The sequence below is a fragment of the Lycorma delicatula genome, chromosome 13 (assembly GCF_047948215.1).
Source record: "Lycorma delicatula isolate Av1 chromosome 13, ASM4794821v1, whole genome shotgun sequence".
In the NCBI taxonomy this organism is placed as follows: Eukaryota; Metazoa; Arthropoda; class Insecta; order Hemiptera; family Fulgoridae; genus Lycorma; species Lycorma delicatula.
In genome coordinates this window covers 48,335,565-48,362,819 of record NC_134467.1, presented here as the reverse complement: position 1 = coordinate 48,362,819, position 27,255 = coordinate 48,335,565, and the positions used below count along the sequence as shown (strand labels likewise).

General features: G+C 31.4%; 1 protein-coding gene across 3 annotated transcripts in view; it reads left to right on the top strand.

Annotated features, from left to right (window-relative positions):
* The window catches only part of pea (ATP-dependent RNA helicase pea), a 78,544-nt gene that overhangs the window by 24,034 nt on the left and 27,255 nt on the right, over positions 1–27,255 (top strand). For 2 of the 3 annotated variants that reach the window (XM_075381963.1, XM_075381961.1), the window contains exons 4-11: positions 6,065–6,547; positions 8,601–8,844; positions 13,833–13,948; positions 14,870–15,008; positions 15,167–15,334; positions 19,194–19,356; positions 20,102–20,283; positions 23,611–23,858. In XM_075381963.1, the coding sequence (XP_075238078.1) occupies positions 6,065–6,547; positions 8,601–8,844; positions 13,833–13,948; positions 14,870–15,008; positions 15,167–15,334; positions 19,194–19,356; positions 20,102–20,283; positions 23,611–23,858 (1,743 nt within the window). The remainder of the gene's footprint in view (positions 1–6,064; positions 6,548–8,600; positions 8,845–13,832; positions 13,949–14,869; positions 15,009–15,166; positions 15,335–19,193; positions 19,357–20,101; positions 20,284–23,610; positions 23,859–27,255) is intronic. The other variant, XM_075381962.1, reaches the window with a different exon arrangement.

Sequence of the window (27,255 nt, the reverse complement as noted above, 5' to 3'; positions counted from 1 at the left end):
CGTTAAAATCTTGTTTAGAAAAGGGTCACCTTTCCTTTCGTAGCGTTCTTTCAAGCCCGTAGACGCTTTGAGTCTTGTTTCCTTGTGTTGCGTTAACTCTTTCGGGACTCGACTTGCACTTGTTTTGCCGTACTCGAGCTTGTTACCGATATCGTCATGAATTGTGCCGACACTTACTGCGACTATTTTTGCTACATGTTCGACTGAAATACATCGGTCTTCACGAATAATGTCGTCTATGCGGGTTTCAAGCGAAGGAGTTGACGCTTCAACCGGTCGGCCAGGTCGTTGCTCGTTAGTCACTGAGGTTCGACCGTTTTTGAACTGTTCTATTTGCTTATAAAAACTTCCGCGGTTCGTACGACTTTCATTCTTTCACGATTTTACGACTGTAACCGTTTCTAGAAAAGAATTTAGCCGGTTTTTCACCCGAAGAAAGAAAAAACGGGTCGTTGAACATCGCTCAACCGATGCGGAAAGTTCAAGCGAACGCGCCATCGTTAAATGCAATGTTGAGATTATAAACAAAACAATTTTTATCCGTTAGCTGTTCTCAGCTCATCCCGGTGATGCAAACCTAAAGTCATGAAAGTATAAAACTCTTCCGACAAACCGTTTCATTTCTATATCGATTTGTCTCTTTAATTATTGAATGTCCCTCGTATGTGTATATATATATATATATATATTTCACTTTTTTGTGGGCACGATAACTGTCGTAATTTTACGTTCCTTCAAATTGATACGTAAAATATAACGACCCAAAATCTCAGTTGAGTTTGTTAATGGACAAAATCGGACCGTAGGGTGGAAATGGAAGAATAAAACGTTCCAAAGAGATAAAATATTGTGACTGACGTAAGTAAGTGAGCGAGTCGAGTTCTATGGTCCGATAACCTACCCCGCCGCCCGACAAACAACCTTTAAGACCTCTTTGTCAAACTACTCCATCTTTCTCTTTTTTTTTTTTAAAAAAAAACCACAGTTATCTCAATATATATATATATATAAATTTTTATTTACTCAACAAACCCCTCTCGTAGACTTTTAAAAAAACAGCAATAATAAAATAAATCAGAGATAGGACGTACATGCCATCGCCTTATTGAAACCAGACGTTATTCTTAAAGGGAAGAAAAAAAACTCCTGCCAAAATTACTGTGGAATAAAAGAAACACCTAACCGCATATCATTCCATCCAAGGTCTAAATCGTGCAATTAACTATAAAACTGGCCGCTTCAATACTTTGTTTTTTTTAAAAAGTAAAATAATTACGTATAAAGAAAGAAAACCGGCAAAAATTGCATAATTTTCCCGTCTTCATCCTAACAGATTTTTATTTCAAATACGTCATCGGTATTTAAATATTAATGACATTATTATTGTTACTGAAAATAGATCAAATAAATTATGAAATACAAATACAAAAAGATTCTGGAAAACGGTTTTTTACACGACTGCCCAAAAAGGAGTGTAATTTATTTAGAGTCAATGTATGTTTTTACTCCACCGTAGCAGCTCAACGGTCGCACCGATTTAGATGTATGACTCCGCGATGGAATCTTTACGTCACCGGGAGTGTCATAGGCTACATAAATATATATATATATATATATATATATGCAGTGGTGGCTCGTAGCTAAAATTAATCGGGGTGCTCCTCTAGAAAATGTTCCAGATTGTTTTTCTGGACATTTTCAAGGTCACGGTTAAAGTTTTCTGTTAAATAAAAGAACCCAACAAAGTGAATCAAACAGAGAATAGCTGGAAGCAGGATAATAATCTAATTCTACACTTTATCGCGTTCAACAATATGGTACACGGTTTTTAAGAACAATGCGCTTAAAAACCGTATTCGGTTTAACCGAACAAATAATAAAATGTCAATACAGATAATATTTTTTAATAACTTAATAAAATATCCGTTTAAAAATACTATAGTCCAACGGTGCTTAATTTAAATTTCTATGTACACAGAAACAAATACATAATTAGTTTTTACTAATTACTTTCTCTTTCACCATTCCAGCTTGTTTTTGGACAGATTTGGCGATCAAAGAGCCCGTGCTTTCCTCCATCTTCTGATCGCTATTGAAAAAGCAATTAAACTACTTTTGTATTCCTTCCACCGAATAAACTGCAAAAGGACGAAAAAGGAACGTTCACACGCGGAGTAAAAAAAAACTACCTTCCATCTACACGCCAGGATCGGCTCTGCGGGAGCAACAGTACTCTCACTCACTCTCGGATGCTCTCTCTCTCTCTCTCTCGTGCTCTATATCTTTCGGATGCCCTCGCTCTCTCTCGGATGCTCTCTCTTTCTCATGCTTTCTCTCTCTAGCTCTCTCTCTCTCTGTATGATCTGCACCACGATAAAAAGTCTGGAGTAACTCGATCGCTTAAGAAATCTTTTAGGTTTAGATCGGTATACACGCAAATTTAATATAAAAAGTGAAATATTGTACAGTTTCCTTATTAGCTCATTACGTTAAATACGTTATATCCGTAAGCTTTAGAATTTTTCTCGATGATAAGTAAAAAGTATTAAATATTAAAAAAAAAAATAAAAATTAAAAAATAAATAAAAATAAATGGAACTAAAAAAAAAGAAGCAAAAGAAAAGAAAAGAATAAAGAAAGAAATAAAAGAAAAAAAACAGGGTATTTTATTTAAATAAAGAAGTAAACATAGTTACGCGGTATTTAAATATTAAATCAACTTTGAGAAAGATTTAATTATTAAATGGATTATGACGTTGTAGAAATAGCAGGTATTTAAAGATTAAATGTCCTCACCTGTCTTAAATAGATAAGAAACATTTAAACGCGATTATTTAAAATTTAAAGAATTCTTTAATTCGATTAATCGAAAAATTCGATTTTAGAGAGATATAATTTTTAAGTGGATAATGACGTAGAAATAGCAGGTATTTAAAAATTAAAAGTCCTCAGTTATATTAATCTTTAAATTTTAAATATCTTCTTGTCGATGTAAGACCTGCTGATTTAAAATTTAAATACCTCCTATTTCTAAAACATTTATTTCCATTACATTCTCATTTCATTATATGGATTTTTTTTCTTTCTTTTTTCTTTTTTTTTTTACTACGTTAATTTTTAAAATTACATTTAAAGATTAAACTGTCTGAAAGTTGATCGGTCGCACATTATTTTAACTAATTAAATACTTCATAACGATTTTTTCTTTTCATACTTTTTAGGTAGATTTCACAACCTATTTATAATGTGTACCGTGATTCGACTTCCGGAAAATTTCGACATATCTTCGCGTTTCACATCCCCCAGACCCCAAAACCACCGTCAGTCCAAACGTTTATATATATTTCACTTTCTTGTGGATACGATAACTGCCGAAATTTTGCACTCAAATTCCTTAACAATAACTCGTTCTAAAATCTCGGTCGGTTTCGTTAACGGGTAAAATCGGACAATGGGGGTGGAAATAGGGGGCTTTTTCGAAAAAAATATCGCTATAACTTTCTTATTAAGTAAAATATCGAATTCGTTTAAAGTTCCTACTGTTCTTCGGATAAGGGCCTAAAATTTATGTAAGTAAAGTTTTTTGATATCACCAACCGTTAGGCCAAGGCGTGGAAAAATGGGGTTTCGAAGACAAAAAAAAATCATACCTCCCTTAATACTCACAGTATTGAATCGGTTTAAAGCGGTCGTTAGTCCTTTTGTTAAAACTTTTGTTTGAAATAATTTTTGATACGACCGACCCTTACGGCAAGGGGTGACCAATATGTTCCTGGAATTGTAAGAAGATGGGGCTTGTCGTATGTCAAACGTGTGAAACATTTTTTCACACGCAAGCATTGTCGTATCGAGTAAATTTGATATTTTTCTTAACTATAAGGTGGAAGTCTTTTTTAAACCCTGCTTAGCACCGATGAGATCTACTTCCGGCGTGCCGAAAGGGATTTTTTCTTTTTTTTTTTTAGTTTGATTTATTGTCGTTTATTTCGCTCGATTTATTTTATTATTTTTTGGCAGTCCTGTTTTTTAATTTTTATAATCGATTTTATTATTTCAGAGTTTCCTAGAAGTTTTGGTAATATTTCACTAAATGTACCGAATGTAGCATCGTTATATAAATTTCACTTAATACACAAAAAGATGTATAATCATGTGAAATCGGGTACGGCCTGACCGCTTGTCTATAAGATGCAGCCGGACAAGTTTATGGATATTTTTACGCAAAGTTTTTCCGTTTCAGCTCAACAATTTCAGCCATTTATAGATCGTTGAACAAATAAGATGTCATATTGTTCACGATAAAATGCTTAACATTTTATCGATTAAACATAATTTCATAAAATTAATATTTATAGGGCTATTAATGATGAAAAAATGTAAGTGGCCGCTAAAACATCCGACAGGGATGTTTTACATAGTAACTCCAAAAATTTATTTCTGTAATTTTCCTGTTTGGTATAAAATATTATTGTCCGTTACAATATTTAGAGATTTCACAGAACTACTTATACAGAGTGTTTTTTTAGTCCTGTTACCCGATTTTAAATGCAATTTAAGAAAGGGAAATTTAGATGGCGTAAAAAAAATGTATTTGTTACTTACAAAAGAGATTTAACAAAAAGCTATTACTTACATAATCGTTAAAGAATATGCTCAAAATGCCCACCCCTTGCGGTTATACACGCACGGACTCTTTTCAGCATATTAGCAGAAACATTTTGAAGAGTCGCATCGGAAATATTCGTGATTACGTCTCTAATATCGACTTTAAGTTCATCGATAGCGTGAGGATTGTTTTTGAAGGCCTCGGACTTAATATAGCCCCACAAAAAGCAGTCAGGAGATGCGAGGTCTGGGGACCTTGGAGGCCGTAAGCCCTTGTTTATTACTATTATTCCATCGTCAAAGAACTGTTGCAGAAAACCACGGTTTCTCGAGACGTGTGGCACGTAGCGCCGTCTTGCTGAAACCGGCAATACCGTTCTTAAGGTTCCAGAGGGACACAATTTGACGCAAAATATTCCTGTATACTTTACCGTTTAGTCTGTTCGAAGAATACCGGTTGAACTATACGATGACGAGATATCGCACACCGCGCACCAATTATTTCAGGATGCAAAGATTTGTCTTGTAAAGCGTTAGGATTTTCAACCGCCCAAATTCGACAGTCGTGACCGTTCACATAACCGTCGAGATAGATCCTAGCTTCACCGCTAAAGAATACCGGGTTTAAAAATTCGATTCCGTTATCGTTTACGAGAGACCTAAGCCGACGGCTATGTTGCAATCGCTTGTTTAAATCTGGAGGCTGAAGTTCTTGGACTCATAGCACGCGATACGGATACGATTTCAATTTTTTACCGGCTTTATGAACACTCGAATACGACAAACCGACTCGCGCGGAAAGTTTTCGTAAACTTTTCCGTGGAGAATCGAGCGATCTTGTTTTCACATTCTCTAAAACGTAATCTGTCAAGCGAGTCGGTCGACCGCTACGTTTTCTGTCGCAAACACTACCTGTCTCTCGAAGTAGGTTTGCTAACGAATTTAATTTGAAATGATTGTTTTCCACTCGCGTACGATTTCATAGCAAAATATCGTTGAAGAATGCAAACTCGTTGTTCTACGGTAAAAGACACTCTGTTCGTAATACGGCCGAAGACGGCACAAAAGTTTACACTGCTTAAGTAGAATCAACTTGTACTGCCTTATCAATATCGGTGGAGTAGCACTACCGACCTCGTATCGCAAAACAAAATTTTTCTTCTTACAAAAAAATTACTTTATATTAACAATCGGGTAACAGGACTAAAAAAAATCACCCTGTATCATCCCTTTGATATCATCCGATTTGTTTTCTGCGTATGAAAGATCCAGTTTTGTATACTTATTTATTTATCTATCTATCGTGTTTCTTGATTTTCTAGCATTTTATTTTAAATTTCCATTTACTTAATTTTTGACAGATTTTATTACTTTTGTCTTACTTGTGTTCGTCGAATTTATTCGGTTGTTTATTGTAATAGTATATCAAATTAATATAATTTCAATATTTTTTCCGTAGATCACAAAATAAAGTCAAAGTAAAAAAAGAAAAGCGATCATCATCGTCGTCGTCATCCGTAGCGTTATCGGATGTAGATGAAAAAAAAAAACCGAATAAAAATGAAAAAAGGCGTAAAAGTCGCAGCAGAAGTAACGATAAATATAAATCTTCAAGGAGGAGCAGCAGAAGTTCGGATAGAAGAAACGGTGTAAAAAGTAGAGATAATAAAGATTACGATAGATATAAAGATAAACGAGATAGAAGTAAAGAGAAAAGTCGGTATAGAAGCCGGAGTCGTGAACGAGATCGTAGGAGACGGACTAACCAAAGAAGTAGAAGTCGAGAGAGGAATAGGAGTAGAAGTAAAGATAAAGAGAAACGTTATACGAGAAGAAGTCGTGAACGCAGTAGGGAAAGGAATAAGGAGAGAGTTAAAAATAAAAAAGATCGCAGTAGAAGCCCTAATAAAAGGAAGAAACAATATACTGACGATGAAGAAGGGTAAGTTTTAATTATATATTTTAATATTTTTACCGGTATGCCTGCAGAGTTATAAATAAATGACTTCCGACACCAAAGTTAATTTGCTTTTGCTTTTCAAGAATTCAAATATTATCCTTTTTATATATTCTTGAAAATTGTTGTTAAACATTTTTTTAATCTCATCATCTTAATCATTAATCTTTTCTTTTTTATCAAATCGGAATGTTTTTCTGTTTCTTCTTTTTTTTAAGTATTTCAGAACTGTTTTTTATTTTTAAGGTTTTGTTTTCTTTGAGATCCTACATTTTTAACTTAAAAATATTCTTTTTTTTTTAATTTTTCTATTATCCCTTTACACTAGGCTTAAACATTCCGATGTGTAATGACTTTCAGGTTTCATGACTTTGTTATAATGCCTTACTTTTGCATATATGTGCCAAGGCGTTTTTAAAAAATTTAAAACTGTATTTATTCTGTATAAACTTCTAGATGCGTTTGTTTATTATCTTTTTTAAGCCCTTGTGTTAGATTATTTCTCCTAAAATTTTAAATTTTTTAAATTTCTCCTAAGGAGTTAATCTTATAGATAAATTAATTAATTTACCGTCACAAATTTATTTTTTTTCCACGGAAGTTTTTAATCTGTTTTTTTTTTTCTGTTCCGTTAATTATCTGTAGATTCGATTATATGTGTTAGAACTTTCAAATCGTTTGCGCTAGTTAAACAGTTTTTTTTTTTCTATTGTGACAATGAAAAATAGACTCGTATTATTTTCGTCGTAAATATTTTTATTAAAACTAATAAAAGATTTTCATGAGAATTAGCTGTACAAGCTCTTAGTAGTAATGATGACAAATGACATCGGAAAAATTTGATAACTACCGATGCTTTTGTGGAAGTTTATAGAAAAAAATTTTCATTATTTAACTAACTATCAGTAAAAATAAATTTCTTAGACATTATTATTACTATTATATTATTTAGTATAAATTTTTTACATCGTTTTAGTTTAAGCGATGATATTATGATGATCAAACACATGATTCATAGAATTATGGATTAAAAGTTAAAAATAGGTAAGCGGTTATTAGCATTACGTAATTTGCAGACGTGTTAGTACTAATAAAAACAAATATTTTCTGTTTTACGCGATGGAAATTACAACGGTTGTTACTTAAAAGAAGTCACGATAGGATGTCAAGTGAATGCAGAAAATATCTTCGCAGTCAGGTGCGTTGTCTTGCATTTAATGTTATTAAGTTCGTAGACAAAGAAAAAAATGAATTATCGGTACCTCTTGTGAAAGTAGTGGAACGTGCTTGTAGAATACTAAATTTCAGGTGGTCTAAAGTAATTTACATCACAAAAATTGGATACGAAGCGTAGGCTAGTGGTTTTCAAATTCATACGGCAAACAAAAAAAAAGAAATATACTTCTTGTAATAAATACGCGATAGACGATTTCTATAGGTATGTTACTAGAAGAAAATTTCTTAAATATTTCAAATTTTGTGACGAAATACCTGCTGTAAGAAAATTACACAGTTTTTGTCGCAAGGAACTAAATTTTACCGCTATTAGGGAAACGGAAAGGAAATTGTAAAATCTGTGAGTTTTCAACTCAGGAAGTGTATAAACAACGTACTGATTTTGTGTGAACAGGATGATGTAATTGCAAAACGTGCATTTTTTTTCGGGTATCTAAGAAAAACTGTAACTTCTGACCAAAAGAGACCATAGAGGTCATATGCTTAGATGAAACTTGTTTCATAACATTTACATAACTGCCAGATGTTATGTTCTCTCTATCGCACTCTATCTCTATCTCTTTATATATATTAAATAAACAAAGGGTATATTAAATAGTCATAAAGTCTTCCGGTTTAGTTCAGCAGGGAAATTTTTCCTGCCTATCCAGCAACACTACGTGGAAGCGATACTCTGTACCAAAATCTGAAAGGATTTTGCATAAAGAATTTTTTTTTCGGTGCGCAGAACCTTTCCCGTTAATTATTATTACGAAGAAAAATTAAGAATTTTATTTTCTGTATATATATTCTTTTGTTTTAGTCAGGAATATAGTGAAGGAAAGAATAAATCCGGCGGCAATATGGCAAACGTTGAAGAGTCAAATGAACCGGAGCTCGGCAAAATTTATAATGGTAAAGTGGCCAATATCGTACCGTTTGGTTGTTTTGTACAGTTAGAAGGTTTACATCGACGAGTTGAAGGTCTTGTACATATATCTCAGCTAAGAGCTGAAGGCCGAGTAACCAACGTTTCAGACGTTGTGTCTAGAGGAACTAAAGTTAAGGTACGTTTTTTAATATCGATTTAATACTTTTCTCTTTTTTTTAACTATATGCATAATCATGTTTTATTCTGACTGACGACTTAAGATTTCAATCGTAAAATTTGTTGTAAGTTGTATATGTGTAATATACAGAGTGAGCTAAAAGATACGCAACCCTAAATTCAGAAAACATATTGTGGAGGAAAATTTAGTTTTTTTGCCGGCGGGAATTTGTGTGTTGGCAACAGGTGACACCTTATGGTAGAAGAGTAGCACATGCTCGATTGCACTTAAGCAATTTTTCTCCTTTTTTGATGACGGTGATGAGTAAGCTGTGAGCAAACAAGCGTGCATTTCTCCCAGGCTCAAACGACGTATTCATTGTTGAAAGTTAATCGCAGTCATTCTTAAAATGTCTGGAAGACTTTCGGTAGCTTTTCCTGAATCGCTGGTGCCTAATAAATCAACGATTTTACGTGTATGCATGTTTTAGAGAAACCGGTAGCGTGAATGAATGTAAACATCCGGTAGTGTAGATGTTTGTAAGGTCGGTTCAGCCGATGTGCAGTTTTAAATGATACGTCCTTGGAAAGTATCCTCATATTTCATCACATCCACCGAGAAAGTCGATACGAAAACTTTGTTAACAAACCAGAATGTCTTATGTAAGTGTTTGCAGAGCCACGAAGAAGCTGAAACTCCATCCGTATTGCATTCGCATTGTGTACGAGCTTCAACAACCTGATGGTGAGAAAAAAACTATTACTGCCAGTAGTTTTTGGGTTTTATTTGCAGCAGTATTCGAGTGTTGGATTATGTTTTCTACTCTGATGAAGCACGGTTTTATCTAAGAGGCTACATAAACAGCCAGAATGACAGATACTGGAGTTCAGAAAACTCTTACATTTTCAATGAGACCCCGTTACATTCACAAAAGGTTGGAGTTTGATATCCGATTTCACATAAAAGAATTGTAGGCCCGATTTTTTTCACGGAAACAATAAAATCTGTACATTACCAGGACATCGCCATTCGATTTGTGGTACTGTTAAAGGCTGACTAATGGGACTTCTGGCTGCAGAAAAATGGTCCAACGGTGTACATAGCAAATAGCACAATGACACTGTTGCGTGAATTCTTTGGGAACACGTAATTTTTTGTGGACTGCGACCACCTAGATCACCAGATTTAACTCCTTCTGACTTTTCTCTTTGAGGACTTCTGAAGGATGATGTCTGTAAGAACAACCCTCGCATAATCGTCCGACTCTAGCACAACATCGAAGATGAAATATCCTGCATAAGTGCAGCAACCAAAAAGCAGGAACTAACATGAAAGAATATGTTGAGACACGTACAGTAGCAGATATAGGACATTTCCAGCATCTATTCTGAGAAAAATAAATAAATATAAATGCACGTTTTGTTCATCTGTAATATTCTGTTGAGTATATATTATGTTAATAAAGATTTTTTAAGAATATTAATTATTGAGTTGCATATCTTTTGGCATACTCTATATGTACTACATATTGATAAGAATTTATACAAATTATAATGTAAGTTTCCTTTAATTTGGAATCATTTTCTAATTTTAATGTATTGCTTTGAGGACTATATTTAAAAAAAAAGGACTTTTACAGCCAATAAATTTTTATTTCTTCATAAAATAAAAATCTAATTTTTAATTTTCATAAAATTTGGTTTATTATGTTGAAAAAAGTATAAGTATAGAAAAATGTTTATGAGCTTTGAAAATATTCAGTCAATTCCTTTTCATTGTTTTATTTCTCTCTTTGTCCCTTTCCTCTTCTTCAATGTATGTTGCTTCCAATTCAATAAAATTGTCATCGGAAAAATATGTAATTTGACAATGTTTTCTTGAAATTTTTAAACAATGAAGTCTATCATTTTAGATATTTCCATATTCAACTTGTGCATTTGCATTATAAATTTATGTAATTTTCTAAATTTTATATTTTTGTTGTAACTATATAAAATAAATTGTATATTTTCTAAAATTTATGCATATTTAACTATTGACAACATCTGTTGTAGTCAAATCTGTTTGGCTTTACGAAATAATATAATCTGAATGCTACAGTTTAATAAAAACTATTTATTTGAATTTGTCCTAGTAAAAAGATTTATTTTTTTGTTCCTATAATTACTGAACAGTTGACCAATTTTTATAAAATGTCTAATAAACAATCACTTTTGCTAGTAATAATGGGTATACAAGATTTTGAAAAAAAAAAAACAAAGTGGAAAATGGTAGTTGTCACTAACTTTAAGCCAAATAAACACCAATAGGGATTCTGTCTGAATGTTTTAAAGTTAAATAACTTAAAACATTAACTGTTTTTAAAGTTATGTTTTTTCTGATTATACAAGAGAGGATCAGTCAAAAGTTCTCTTTAAAGAAGCAGGAAACTAGAGCTTTTGCCCTTTATGTTGTACCTAGTAGTATAGTATAATGTGTGTGTATATATATATATATATAAAACCAACGGGTTGGTTTAGTGATTAAACTTGTCATTGAAATCAGCTGACTTTGAAGTGGATAGTTTTAAGGTTCCAGTCCTAATAAAGGCAGTTACTTTTATATGGATTTGAATACTAGGTCATGGAAACCAGTGTTCTTTGCTGGTTGGGTTTCAATTAACCACACAGCTCATGAACGGTCGACTTAAGACTGTACAAAATTAAACTTTATTTACATTCATACATATCATCTCCTGAAATAATACATTGCTGTGGTTCCAGAGGCTAAACAGAAAAAGAGAGTATTATAGTTTATATTTATAGCTGGACTACGCAAAATTTGTCCGGCCATCTTTGCTCAGTTGAACAACAGATGAGTACACGTCATCTTTGTGTTAAATCTTCTTTATCTTTCATTAGGACGACTCCAGGTCGGCTTTTGTTGTTCTCAGATGTTCAGTGTTTCTTACTGAATTTTTATATCCAGTTGTTTTTTGTCTATTTATGAGGCAAGTTTGTTTACGTACTTGTTGATTTATTTTCTATGTTTATTCTATTGACGCAATTATTTTTGTTATTATTTTAAAAATTAACAAAACGAGTGATATTTACGACCCTAAATTAGTCAAATTGTTGTACAATATCTTGGATGATAGCGATGGAGAAAATTCTGATTCTAACAAAGAAATTGAGGTTGTATCTATTGAACATGAACAAATTAGTGAAATATTTTGATAGTGGTTTTGAAGGGTAACTAGGTGGTGAGGGTAGGGACCTGACATACGAAGATCCGATTATTTGTGGTCGTGATTTGTATTCATCAGATGATGATTATTATGATCACCGGCGTTCAAAAATAAAAAATAGTTGTTTCTGTAAATGAATCTTTTGTTGGTGATACCATTTCTAATGATTCTTCTTCTAGGCTTACTAGTGCTTCTATTACTCCTCTTAGATTTTCTTCAGAAATTCCTATCGCTTAGATTTAGTCTTATGTTCAACTTCATCAGTTCGTGTTATCGGCAATAATTACATTCTCATAACATTGTAACAACTCTATAATTTTTTTTTTATTATAAATTGGTTTCTAAGAAAATAATGTTCTTTTCTACACTTAGTTCTCAAGTGTAAATAATCAGAAGCGTGTGAAACAGTAGTATTCACTGGAAGTAAAACATCAGACAGACTCTGGTTTTGTGCTGTATTTTACCAAAAAAAGTTTTCTTTCAAGTCGCATAACGTTGTACTCCAAAGTGATATCTAAATAAATTTATATTATATTGAAAGAGTATGTTTCTATTTTTGTAAAAATATGCTATATGCATTATAAATAACTTAAAATAATAAAACGATTACAAAAATATTAATTGCTTGCATCACAGCTATTTATTTTTTTTTCTGTATTTGAAAGGGAAATTTCAGTGTGACATACGAACTCTGGGAAGCCATATTTGGTTTTTTTTTTACATAGAACAGATCTACATATACTTTTCTTTCAGGTGATAAAACTCATGTAACGGAATTTTATAATTATAATGAACAGGAATTTTTTTTAAATTAATCTAAATTGTCCAGTTACTGTTGACCACCATTGCTAAGAAGCCCACGGTTCAAAGTGTTAAATATAGAATTACTGGAAATTCTTTGCAAAAAAAGTTTGAAATTATTACTAAAAGAGAAACAAAAGTTAAAATGATCAACCTATTGTTGCACTACAGGAAAGATTTTGTTTACTTAAATTAGTTTTATACTAATATTTTATATATATATTTTTTTACATCATCTTTCTACTGATGAATTTATCAAGATCACTCTTATTCTAATCACATATCCTTAAAAGTTCCCTTTTATTTTTTGTATTTCTTGTACAAGCTGTTCTTTAAAACTGTTCATTACTTTGCATTCCTCTATCTATTCATTTTATTTTCTCCAACCTTCTTCTTACCCACATCTCAAAAGCCACAACCCAGTCCCTCTCCATATTCCTCATTGTCCATGTTTCACTTTCATATAACAAGACGCCCACCTGTAGCATTTGACTAACCTCTTCCTTCACTCTAAGTTCAGACTTTTACTACATAGTAATTTCCTCTTCTTACTGATGGCCATCGCTATCGTTTCTTTTATCTCTGTTGCCCTCTTCCATTATTCTGACACCATAATCCCCAAGTGTTTGTAGTTTGTTACTTTTCCTATTCATCATTCACTTGCCCTTATCGCTAAATTCTGTTTGTTGTTTACTTCCATTATTTTAGTTTTTCCTATATTTATATTCATTCCTTCCTCCAGGGCTATAAACAATCTTTGAGGCGCATGTGTACTATCAACTAGAATTATCATTAGAAAATCTTATACATTTATTTTTAATTCTCCTTTACTTAACCTTTCTTCTCTTTTTTCTAATATATTCCTTATCATATCATCAATGTTGGTGATAGGCATCATCCACGTGGCATCATCAACACCTCGACTTAGACCCGCACATTCGTTTGTATTCTTACTTTCATTGTTGTTTTATTTTTGCAGGTTAAAGTTTTATCATTGGCCGGTCAAAAAGTTTCATTGTCAATGAAAGATGTCGATCAAGAAACCGGAATGGATTTGAATCCGACAAATCATAATTTATTACTTGGAAAGGAACGGTTGGTATTTAAAACTATTTTTTACTATTTTATATTTAAATTAACCCGGTGAGTCGGTCTAGTAATAAAATTGTTGTGTAAATTAGCTGTTTAATAGCTGATTTTCAAAGTTGAAGGTTCTAAGGTTTAAATCGTAGTAAAGATAAATTACTTTTGTAGAGATTTGTATATTAGGGAGAGAATACTTTGGCGGTTGGAGTTAAATTAACCACATACCTTTGGAATAGTCAGCTTGAGTACACAAGATTCCTCATTTACATATTTGTACATATGATCCTCTTCTCTTTGGGCCATGGGGTGATTATTGTTCACAAGTAGAACAGTCTGTAAGGAACATAGGAGGGTAAGTCAATTATTATCTACAATGTAGTTATAAATTTTATTGCATTTTATAAATTTTATTGTGGTTTTACATTTTCTTGTGTAGCAACCTTTTTGTCGGGGTGAAATTGTACCCATCTCATTGGATTTTGTCATTGGATCTTTTATTCACTACACCTAGACTAACCTTACACTCTCCTGCTGTCTTTGAGTCATACGATATGTTCATCGAGTGTTATTATCTCGGTTCTTTTCTTAGGAGTTAACCCGTACTGCTACTTTTCTAAATTTATTAACAAAATTACAAGAAGATCACTTACACTAGACGAAACGAAAATGAGGTAAGCGATACACATAACCTCTCAAAACAAATAAGATATTTTCAGGCAATACTTGAAATGGAGGGAAGCAGCTGTATTACATCTGGAATCAGTAATACAACATAATTAACTAAAAATTACTTCTTGTGCACGTTAATTTGCGCAAGACAGTAGTATATATATATAATTTTTTTTTATAGATAGAGTGATAGAAAGAAAGAGTTAGTCTTACTTTAGTGATTTAAACTTTTTATTTTAGCCCTTTTTTTTGTGTTATTAGTGAAGAAGAAGCTGCTCATAGAAATCCGGATAGACCTACGTCATTCTTAGATTTACAAGGATCGTTTGAAGGTGATGAAATGCAAAGTAGAAAAAGAGTCAACAGGGTATCGTCACCGGAAAAATGGGAAATTAAACAGGTATGTTTTGTTTTCTTTACCGATAACTTATTCATGTTTCTACTATTGATTTTACAAATTATTTATATTTTTGTTTAAATTAAAATATAATTGTTATAAATTTAATAATGTTGTTCTGGTATATATAAAACGCATACGTATTTTATTTTAATTTACAGATGATGGCTGCATCGTGTATCGATAAAAGCGAACTACCAGATTTTGATGAAGAAACTGGTTTATTACCCAAAGAAGCGGCTGAAGAAGAGGATATTGAAATTGAAATGGTTGAAGAAGAGCCACCATTTTTACAAGGACACGGACGTAATCTTCATGATCTTAGTCCTGTAAGTTTGTTTATATGGGTGTGTGTGTGTGTGTGTGTGAGTGTAAGTACACGTGCGTATAGTTGTAATGTAATATTTTATTGTTATTTGATAAAAAGATTATTGTTTCGTGATAGAAAGTTTCACTAATATTTTTGTTATATAATCTGTTACAATCTTTCTTATAACTGTGACTCCTGTAAAGCTCCTGATGTACAAGATGCATCAGTCAGTTGCTTTCTCTTAAGAGTTATGATAGTTATATATGGCGCAGAATGAAAGTGTCAACTGTTGAGTTGAACTTTAATAGCGTTTTATAGTCTTTGTATATTGAAGCGTAACAGTATATTTATCTCGGTTAAAAAGTTAACGGGGTAACAGTTCAATCCTTACTTTCTTTAGTAAGCCTGGCACATAAAATATTTATTACTGTTTGAAAGTATTCTAATCTGTTATTCTTAGTAGTATGCTTTGAGAAAGACAATATTGCATGTATGACTTTTTACAAAATAATTTTTCTTTTGATTTTTATTTTGCATTTTTTGTTAGTATTAACTAAGTTTTGTACATGTGGTGCAGAGGATTGGTGAGGTTTTGAAGTTTTTTAAAGAAGTATTGCTATTTCTAATCCGTAGGCTCTTAGTATAATAGTTTAAAGTTCTTTGCATTAATAAGGAATTTAAGAAAGGTGGATGACATATTTTTCCACAATATTTTATATTTCCATTAGGATTATCATAATTGATTAGAGTGTTATCGTCTGCCCTTCCTAGCATTGTCTCTCTAACATTCATAGTTAACGGGTTTTGAAGTACCTCCATTAAACTAACAATGTTAAGTGTGACAATGCTAGGAAGGACAGAAAATAACACTGAAATCAAAGATGGATGAAATTTTATTGTATTTAGAAGGTGTGTGTTTGTATAAACAGTACTTATAGTTTGTTTCATATCAGCTACAGCTGTTAAAGGACACAACTACTGAGTGAGGTTTAAGGAACTCATTCACAATTCTGAATATGAACATTACTACTCATTGACTTATACGAGAGCTGAATAATTAAGGTGAGAAATGGCTGTAGAGAGAAATGATTTATTCAATGACAATGATACGCTACTCTTCAGTATAATCCTTGACTACATTTAGGCTCTTGTCCCATGTTTCTGTGAGCTTTCTTATTCCAGTAGTAAAGAATTGTTCACCTCTGTTTCTGAGCTACTGTATACCATATTCTTGATCCACTCGTTGTAGCCGAACTCAGTGTCACGTAAAATTTCTTCAACAGGACCCGATAAACAAAAAAATCTGATGGTGCAAGATTGGGACTGTAAGGTGGATGAGACATCTCCCATCCCATCTTTTGAGTAGATTCGCATGGGTTTTGAGCAGTATATGGGGACAGATGTTGTCATGCAAATCATGTCATAATAGTACTCTTGATTGATTATATGCTGTTCTTTCAATTAATCACAATAAATTGAGCCATTGTAATCCCAAAGCGCTAATACCATCATTTTACCGGCTGATGCGTAGATTTTTAATTTTTTCCCTGGCAGGAGAATGTAGATGTTTACATTCTCTGATATTTGGATTCCAGCTCAAAATTATTATTATGTATTTTGCATGTATTTAAATAAAAAGTAATATACTTTAAACATAAAGAGCTCATATGTGAATCATTAATTTGAAAATGTTAAAGAAGGGGAAAACTCACTTAAATTTTTAAGTTCATAATTTCATCCAAAATTATTTATATTATTATTATTATTATTACTTCTATGAGCAATTCAAAACATTTCTTAGAGTACATTTTGACACTTAAGTAAAAATACCTTGATGACAGTTTAATTTTAAACAATAAAATTATAAAAAATTTCTATAAAAGTAAGTAAATTAACCCTATGAATAGTTTTTTGTTTTTAACGGTGCTAAATCATTAAGTTTATAATGTGTTCCCATTATCCAAACAATGCTGCTGTTGTGCAGATTAAAGAACATATATCTAATTAAGTAGATATATGGGACGTATTCCCCGAACTTCAAGTTCTGATTCAGGAACCAGAATGAACAAAAAAGTTCATATCAAAATAAGTCCTATTTTGCTTTGTTTTCTTTCTGGACGCCATTTTATGATTTTCAGCAAAAAAATTATATCTCAGGAATGGGTAAACCTACTTTAATTAAATTGGGCAAATCAAATTTAATTTTAGAAATTCAAAAATTTCAAAATGGCGCCCATCTAAATTTTTTAATTTTTAATATCTTTATAATTATTTGTTAGATCAAATTTTTGCTTATTACAAAAGTTATTTTATTTTATATTTAACAAAATGACACCTCATTTGTAAAAATCCGTTGACAAACAATCACATTATTGCAGACAACTTGGCATTATGCTTGTATGCATACATGTCAGATTGCCTTAATGCAAGCTGATAATTTTTATTAATTTACCGTTATTATTTATTATTAATCATTTTTATTGCATTTAGTGGAAGAAAAACAGGTAAAAAATTATCAGGTGAAATTTTTGAAGGTGCTTTGTTTTCAAAAATTTCTTTATTTTGTACAAGACAAGACAAATAGACTAGACTACGCTAGAATAGTAAATTTAATTAAAGTTGGTTTACCCATTCCTGAGATATAATTTTTTTGTTGAAATCAGTAAATGGCATCCAGAAGGAAAAAGCAAAATAGGACTTATGTCGATAGAACTTTTTTTGCTCATTTTGGTGTCCTGAATCAGTACCTGTGGTTTGGGGAATGTGTCCCAGAACACTTAAAATGTAAGGGAAAAGTCTAAACTTTAACAAAATCGTACTATAAAAACCACACTAGGAAACAAAAATTTAAACCTCTTTATAAATTTTATTAGTTTATCTATTTTACTTACATCATCACCTAAAATATTGTCCATGTTGTATGGAGTTTAATTTTTCATTTAATGCAACATGATGTGTGTAATCCATGAGAATATGATGGATTTTTATTTAGCAAACAAATTGGACTTATCAATAGAAATCATGTGAAATCCACATGTTAATCTGCTGTCCCCAGACGCAACTGTCACATGACAATTTCTTCATGAAGACTGGCTTGCAGTAATGACCTTTGTGACAGAGTATATCACAGTTTAGTTTTCAGTACAGGTGACTGCTCACTTTGCTTCACTTTTCTTGATGAACATTTCATGAAGAACGTATAATTAAAATTGGTCGTATGCTTCAAGAGATTCAGCTAGGCATATATATATATGATTATATGAATAAATAAGTTTATATAAAGTATTATTAAAACTAATAAGTTCTTGTTTGAAAAATTCACCAAGGTGAAGGACTGTCTTTTGACTACAAGAACTTTTTATAGAATGAAATTATCATTATTTGATCACCGAATACAACTACACTGCGATTGGTTTATTGAGCTTCTTGTCTCACTTCTTTCTGTATTGAAAATAGTTGTGTAGCAATCTTATTATTACTCCCTGAATTTTTATTTTGTCTTTGTCCGCCAAAGTTTTTTAAATTTTTTTGGGAGGATTAAGGGAATAGGATTTAGTGAATTTTATGTCTGGCTGACCTTCCTGGAGTTATCTACAGCAGTGAATGTTTAATATTCTACTTTGGAAGTTTTTAATGTGCAAAAAATGTCATAACCAGGATTCTTACGTAGAATGTTTGGATGAAAAACATAATATTACCGTTCTACTTTGATGATTGGTAGAAAATGTATTAAAATTAATATTTATACATTAAAAGTAATTTCGGTTTTGAAGATGTGAAAAAATATCTTAATGGTACATTGTCCCCATTGATGGTTTTGAGCCCATCAAAATTATTATAGTTAAATTGTACGGCAATCTTTGTATTTTTTTCTTTAGGTTAGAATCGTTAAAAATCCTGATGGGTCACTTGCACAAGCTGCTATGATGCAAAGCGCTTTAGCCAAAGAAAGAAGGGAACAGAAAATGTTACAGCGGGAACAAGAACTTGATTCTGTTCCGACCGGTCTTAATAAAAACTGGATCGATCCTCTACCAGAAAGTAAGTAATTGTTTTATATTGTAACTAGTTAAAATCTCTTAATGACAAAGAATACAGTGTGTGTTAAGTTAAAAATGAGAAAAGATTTTTTTTTTAATCTGTAATTTTAGAAAGTATCATTGTATCAGGAATTGTGTTAGTAAACTTTTTTTTGTTATTCTGATAGAAATGAAAATTCACTTTATTTAAAACCTTAAATGAACACAGTGGGTTTGAACCGCTTTATAATTCTACTGACATAAGACCCCAGATTTTTTTTTTTTTTTGGAAACGATAGTTAACCCTTCAGAAGGAATTTGCAAAAAAATTAAAGTTGCCTCTTGATAACTTTACAAAAAAAATTGTTTTAAAGTCTTTTAGCTTGAATTATGCATATTTTTTTTTTTAAATTTAATTATACCCTACAATATAAGCAGTTAAATCTCATTGTAGTTAATTAGGATCAACAAGAGTCTTTTCATTTTTCTAAAGTATATTCCTCTTCTTCATAGATACACTGCCTCTTATTTCTTACATACAGTTTTTATTTGATATTACCAAAGTTTGCCAATACTTGAACAACTTTATCTGTTCAGCAAATTTACCTATCTATTAACAGATGTAAATACATCTGATCAGTGTATTTTGTTTGATGTCCTATTTTGTCGTACAGATTGATTTTTATTTTAAATTTTTTACCTATTCTTGATAGTTTTTATGATCGTCCAAATAACTGGTAATCGATATGTTATATTCATTTTTATAGGCGATGGTAGAACATTGGCTGCTAATATGAGAGGAATTGGTTTAACGAATCAGGATTTACCGGAATGGAAGAAACATGTAATTGGTGGAAAGAAAAGTTCGTTCGGTATGAAAACTAATATGACTCTATTAGAACAGCGTCAAAGTTTACCGATTTATAAACTTAAAGATGAACTTATTAAGGTAATGAAAGGCTTTATTTTTTTACTGTTCTTATATATAAATTATTTTTATATCACATATCGTGTTTTTCTTTGCTCTTAAAGGATTGCCTATAATTTTGTAATTTTTCTTAAATGAAGTTTTTTAACTGTTAAAAAAGTTATTAAATTGCTCACTTAAAGAAAAGACTTTAAAAACATTTAAAGGAACAGGTGATATAATTCATTTTTTAAAGTATTTTTTTTTTATCAATTAGCATTTAAAATTCTTTATAAATTGCTCAACACATTGGAACAAATGATTTAACTAATTCTTTAAAATTATTTTTTAATTACATTAGGATTTTGGGTAGACAGACATCATTTTTGTCCTTGTCCTCTTTTCCGTCTCTTTTAACCTTTCCCCCATTAACAGTTCTGTAATATAGGTTGACCGTACTAAATTCTTCAAAGTGAGGTTGCCAATTCTCTTATATAACCTGATACTTCCGGAATGTCTTACATGTTTTTGAATTTCTCAAGGAATAGCATCTTGAAAACACACACACACCCACACACACTCTTTCTCTCTCCCCCTCCCCCTCACCCCTCACTATCTGTATATAAATGTATATAGAGTGCATTTATTTTATTTTATTAGATTAACCAAAGTACAGAATAAATAACGTAGGATGACTTACCTTATTCCACCATATATGCAGGAGCGTTTTCGTCATTTACTCGCATCATCAGCTGCATTACTTATTCATATATTCATCTCAAATTACATTACAAACTTCATAAAATATAATAACATATCGTGCATTTATCGTCATTTTGAAATAACATCTGCAGGTGCTTAAAAAAGCTATAGATAAAGATTTTTAGCCCTTCTATAATGGTCTTCCATTCATTTGTGCAGGAGAAAGAGGAGCAATATAACATGTTAAGGTAGAAATAAAAAATTTAAAGAAAGGTGTCAACAAATTAATATTTTTAATGAAATAATATTATACTGTACATTTATTATGTAAAACTATAGCGTATCGAACTTTTACTTTAATTTTTTAAGTGTCTTTATATTTTTATGGTACTAATGAAGCTACAGTTATTCATTAGATTTATTTTTAGTTTGTAAACTAATGGTAATAATTCTATACAAAGTTTAATTTTTTGTTTATAAAAGCCTGATTAAGTTATAATATTAGTAAGTTCTAGGTCAGTAGGATGAAAAACTAATTAAGTATCTCATATAATGTATTTTTGTACTGTTATCTCAAAAAATAAAAGTGTTTGTAAGTAATGTCTTTATTTTCTATCTCTACAATTATTTTGTTTGCTAGTAATTTCAATAATATAAAGAATCTAATAATATCATGAACACTTGTACAAGATTTCAGTTTAAGAAAAAAGCAGGCAAAATTAAGTTTTAGGCAGACATGTTTTTCAGATCATATTTTTCAACTATAAGGTGTTTAAAACATCCAAGAATAAAGTTCAAAAGGCCCTATGTAGCCGATCACCATTGTTTGAAATCACCTATGGAGCAAAATAAAAACATGCGTATTTTTTTAAATTGTAAGAAATCTATTAAATGAGTAATAGATGAAAAACACCTTGTTTACAAGCAAAAAGGCAAATCATGCAAAGAATTTATCTTAAAAAACAGGTAATTAGACATCTTAGATTAAATTTACGATATAACTGTTATATTACATTCTGTTAATTCAATTTCAAAGGTTTTTCTGCTCTCCTGAAAAATGTAGGTTTTTGCACATAGGAGGTTATATAGAATGAATGACGATATACACTCGAATATATGAGACCACCACACCCCAAGCAATCCAGCAAGCCCCCATGATGAGGCAATTCAATAATTTTTAAATAGAAAAGTTAGAATTGTGTTAAATCATTTTAAAGACAATGAAAAATAAAAATTAAAAACATCAAGTTATGACAGCCCTAACCAAAATGGCAATCAATTAATGTTTTTAATAGCTAGTTTCAAATGTAAACAAAGTTTTTATCATTGCAGCCGGTGAAAAAAAATTCACCACCTGCGATTATTGGGGGTAATACCAGGTAATTCAAAAAGAAAGAGCAGATTTAAATATTTATTTCTAATGAACGACAATAGATGGAGACACTTGATAATAGATGATACATCACTGAATAGAGGAAAGTTTAAATTTTTAAGTATTAGTTCCATTCAGTGCTTACAGCGGCGCTATGGTTGTTTATGAGAAAATGGCAATACCGCAGGAAAACTCATTTTGTACGCTGCAGTATGCAAAGAGTGAATCGATTGTTTCATTTCTTTGTAAGTTCAACAAAAAGCTGCCTTGTCATAAACAGATTAACAATCGGTACAAGAAATTTGTAGAAGATAGTTGCAGATGCAAAGGGAAAAGCACTGGTCGTCCTCGCACGTCAAATGAAAATGTTGTGCATATCCGAACTGCTTTTGAATATAGCCCTAGGAAATCTACAAGCAGAGAAAGCAGAGAACTTGGAATTCCACAAACGATGGTGTGGCATGTGCTTAAAAAATTAGGATGATTTTATCTTCATGCAAGATGGCGCTCCACCTCACTTCCACCATGAGGTATGGTAGTATCTGAATGACACAATTCCAGGACTGTAGATTGGAAGAGGTGGGCAACATGACCTTGTTCATCTTAGTGGCCTCCAAGGTAACTAGATCATATCCCTTACGATTTTTATCTGTGGAGGTACATAAAAGACGACTTGTATGTACCACCTATGCCTGCTACTCTTCAAGATCTATGAAATCAAATTGTTATAGCGGTGAATTCAACAACCAGGGACCCGTTAATTCGTGTGTGGCAAGAAATAGACTACCAATTTGATGTTTGTCCCATAACAAATTGTGCTTTTGTTGAAGGCATAAAATAAAACTTTGAACTTTCCTCTGTTCAATGATGTATTATATGTGTCTATCTATTGAGTATAGAGGTGTGCCTATTATCAAGAAAGGCATTCTGCCTTGATAGCTGGCTAGTTTAAAGGAATTTTAATTCAGATGATCGAGACAACTAGTTTCAGTTTATGATAAAGGTAATTTAGATAACAAAGATAGTAAATCTTAGATAATATTTAAACAATTGATGATGAATCAGTAGTTTTGAAAAGTGCTTACTGTACAAATTAGTAAGTTTACATTGAGATTGCTGTCTGTCAGTCTGGTGCATTTGTTTCAGTTTTTGTTAGTAATTAGTAATTGTAACACATTGGACAACATGTTTAATAAAATTCTATGTATATTAAAATATATCTTAAAACTTAAAATTTATATAAAAATTTATAAATTCTATTACTAGTATTATTTTATTTATGTTTTTTTTTCCAGGCGGTTACTGATAATCAAATTTTAATCGTTATTGGTGAAACTGGATCTGGTAAAACTACACAAATAACACAATACTTAGCAGAAGCTGGTTTTACTTCACGTGGAAAAATCGGTTGTACGCAACCACGTCGTGTAGCTGCTATGTCTGTAGCTAAACGTGTCGCTGAAGAATTTGGTTGTAGACTCGGTCAAGAAGTTGGTTATACTATTCGTTTTGAAGACTGTACTAGCCCAGAAACTGTTATTAAGTACGTTGTTAAGAAACTTTTATTATATTTATTTCATTTTAATTAATCTTTACGGGTATTTTACTGAAAGAAGATACATTTTATTAAAAATTTATTATCAAAATTAGTGAAATATGCTGATTTCTACCATTATTAAGACCAAAACACAGCAATGTCCTGTAAAATCTTTCTATGAGGGGCAGCATATAAGTAATATATATTGGTTTATAACTCACAGATAAAAAGAGGTAATGAAATGAAACAAATATGATGTAAAGTACATTTTATTTCCTATAAAAACTTATTTATTTTTCCATTTAGGCACCACGTATAGCCACACATTTCTCCCAGCTGTGTATAGGAGAAATTTCCTTATTCCTTATTCTGTCCATGAAGAATGCTGGCACTCTTTCCTCGATCCATGAGTTTACTGCATGCTTCAGTTCGTTCGTTATATGTGGTGAAATGAATACCCTTAATATCTTTCTTAAATTATAGAAGGAAGGGAAAATTGCAGGGCGCCGAATCTGGTGAGTATGGAGAATGTGGAGCGGGTTCAAATTTCAGTTTCAGAACAGCTTGCCGTTATTGTATATAGCTAAACGTTATTTTGTTGTAAAATTATCGGTTCTGCAAATCGTTGAACACAACACACATTTCCTAACGTATTTTAATGCCGCTATGTGTGATACAATAGTTATTTTGGATCAACTGTAAAAAATTGAATCGCTTCATGTTGTTTTACACATGCTGATACAGCAGGCATATTCGACTCCATAAAAATAGTGACTGAAAGAAAATGAGAGAATGTGAGTCAACAAGTTTTGGAATGTTAGTAATAGGAGAATGAAACTATTAAGACGGCAGCATCTGTCCCTTTGTGGAACATTTTGTTCTCCCTTTACATTACAGTGCGCATTACATTTCAGTCGCCGCTGTTAATAGGTAGGCTTCTGTGCTTTAGTGATACCACATAAATAAGAATCTGTTACAGCTCTGTGTACGTTCTTTTTTGTTTCTTCTGTTTGTATTGTTTGTTCTCTCTTTCCTTGTAATTTCATCTTTGAAATTAGCCGATTTATTGACTATTTTGTGTGTAAAGTTGGAAATATATGTTAACGTTACTTCAACTATAGGAAATAGTATTTGAATCTAGTCAATGCTTTCCTTAATAGCATTAATAATGAGTCGCTGGTTCTGTCAGAAATTGAATATATGAAACCTTTATTTGTTTCCTTGCATATGCTCCCAAACAATATTGCTCCTGGTAAACTTTTTTATGTTATATTTATAACATGACAACAACAATATATACTACAGGCATATTGTGTATTTTATTGTGTATTAATAATATAGTGAGAATTTTTTCAGAAAATGTGCCTGTTTCTGATGAAAGACAGTGTTTGTTATTGTGGCCGCATATACGTGAGCGTGTAAGTTTGATGTAATCCTGAAGCCGTTGATTATTTTATTATACAGTCACATATACAGATGCTTAGTAATTATCAGATATATATCTTTAGCTTAGAATTAATATAGATGAGTCCAGTTCCTTTCTTCTTTAAAATAATGCATTACAATTATCAATGCATTAGATATATAAAAATGTACACAGTAGTGTTAAATTATCTCATAAGTTTTTAATTAATAATAGTTGACTCAGTCAGATTCATTACAATAGGTTTTGGTTTTTTTTTTAATGTTGAGATCTACAATACAGAAAAAAAAAAGTTATTTTAAACTATCATTTTTACCAAAATTGATTTGTTTTGACTTATCTAGTGTATTCACGACATCATTTTGAACCATACCCCAAGCTAAAATGGTAGTTAAGGCGATTAGTACATTAAATTATAGATCAGCTATAATTTAAGCACATTATATAATTTTAGCACATTAAATTATAAATCAGCTTGTCTCGGTTTTAATGGCTAAAATTCAAGATTATTTTTACTTATCTTTTCATCATTTCATCTTTCTCATTAAAATATGTGCAAAAGTTTTTTTACCGATACAGAAAAAAAATAAAAAATAAAAATATTAAGAGCATGCAGTTTAAAAGAATACATAAAGTTGAGATTTCAGCCGAAAAATTATAAGTCTCCATACAGTTCATAAAATTATTACTGACAAGCTTGAGTACCGTAAAGCCGGCACAAGATGTGTTCTAAGTACCAGAATCAAAAACAGCATGAAGTAGAAGCGCATAAGTTTCCCTTTCAAAAAATATTCTGAACCTGACCGTCAGCAAAAATTTTTTTGGGTTGCAAAAGGCCTGAATTTTGACAGTTTTAGAATATCAATGAACCTTAAATTGTGACACGCTTATCAACAAACTGAAGCCAGCAGTGTTGAAAAAACCGCTCTGGATCTCGGCGCAAAGACATCATTCTGCTTGATGATAACCGCTAGCCTCACACAATTTAAGTAACCTGAGAAACCATTGAAAAATTGCATCGAGAAGTATTATCTAACCCTTACTAGGCTGCATCAGATTTCCTCTTGTTTGGTCCATTCAAGGAGGCATTATGTGGTAAGAAGTTTAATGGCAGTGACGAAAATGTCAAATAAAATTTGATAAATTGGCTCTTACATCAAGACAAATATTTCTTTGCAGCAGACATAAATAAGCTGATTCAGAAATGGAATAAGTGTATTAATGTTGCTGGAGATTATACAGTTGAAAAGTGAAAAAATGTCACATTGATTAAATAAACCATTTTAGTTCCAGAACAGTTTGTCTTTAATTATTGAATGGCCTATATATGTATGTGTGTGTGTATATATATATATATTAATTTATTTAGGTTAAACTTTTTATTGTCCTTTTTTTCCCTGTGTACGTAAATATCTATATTTACAACACAATATTCTTTCAGCCTCTGCAAAGTACAGAATTAGAGAAACAATCTTACCTTTACTTTTCTACTTTATCATAACGTTTTCAGGCCTAAGCCCATCTTCAGTGATATTTTTTTATAAATGTTTTGACTGTTTACATTTACACATTACTCTATTAGCTTTTCACATTTTGTAAAAATTGTTGGTTAAAATAAAAATTTTTCTTAAAAACATTTAAAATAAAAGAAGAAATATTTGTTCGGTCAGAAATAAAAAAAAAGAATGATAAAGTATACAGTAGCTATTAATTTATCGTATTTTATCTTTGTATACCAACTTCTTATTAAAATTATTGGTATACAAAGATAAGATACGATAAATTTTATTGTACACTTCTTCATTCTTGACTAAACAAATATTTGTTCTAATTTATTTTAAATGTTTATAAGAAAACTAAACATTTTTATTTTAACCGACAGTTTTCACAAAATGTAAAAAGCTAATAGAATAATGTGTAAATGTAAACAGTCAAAACATTTATAAAAAAATAAGCCCTAAGATGGGCTTAGGGCTGAAA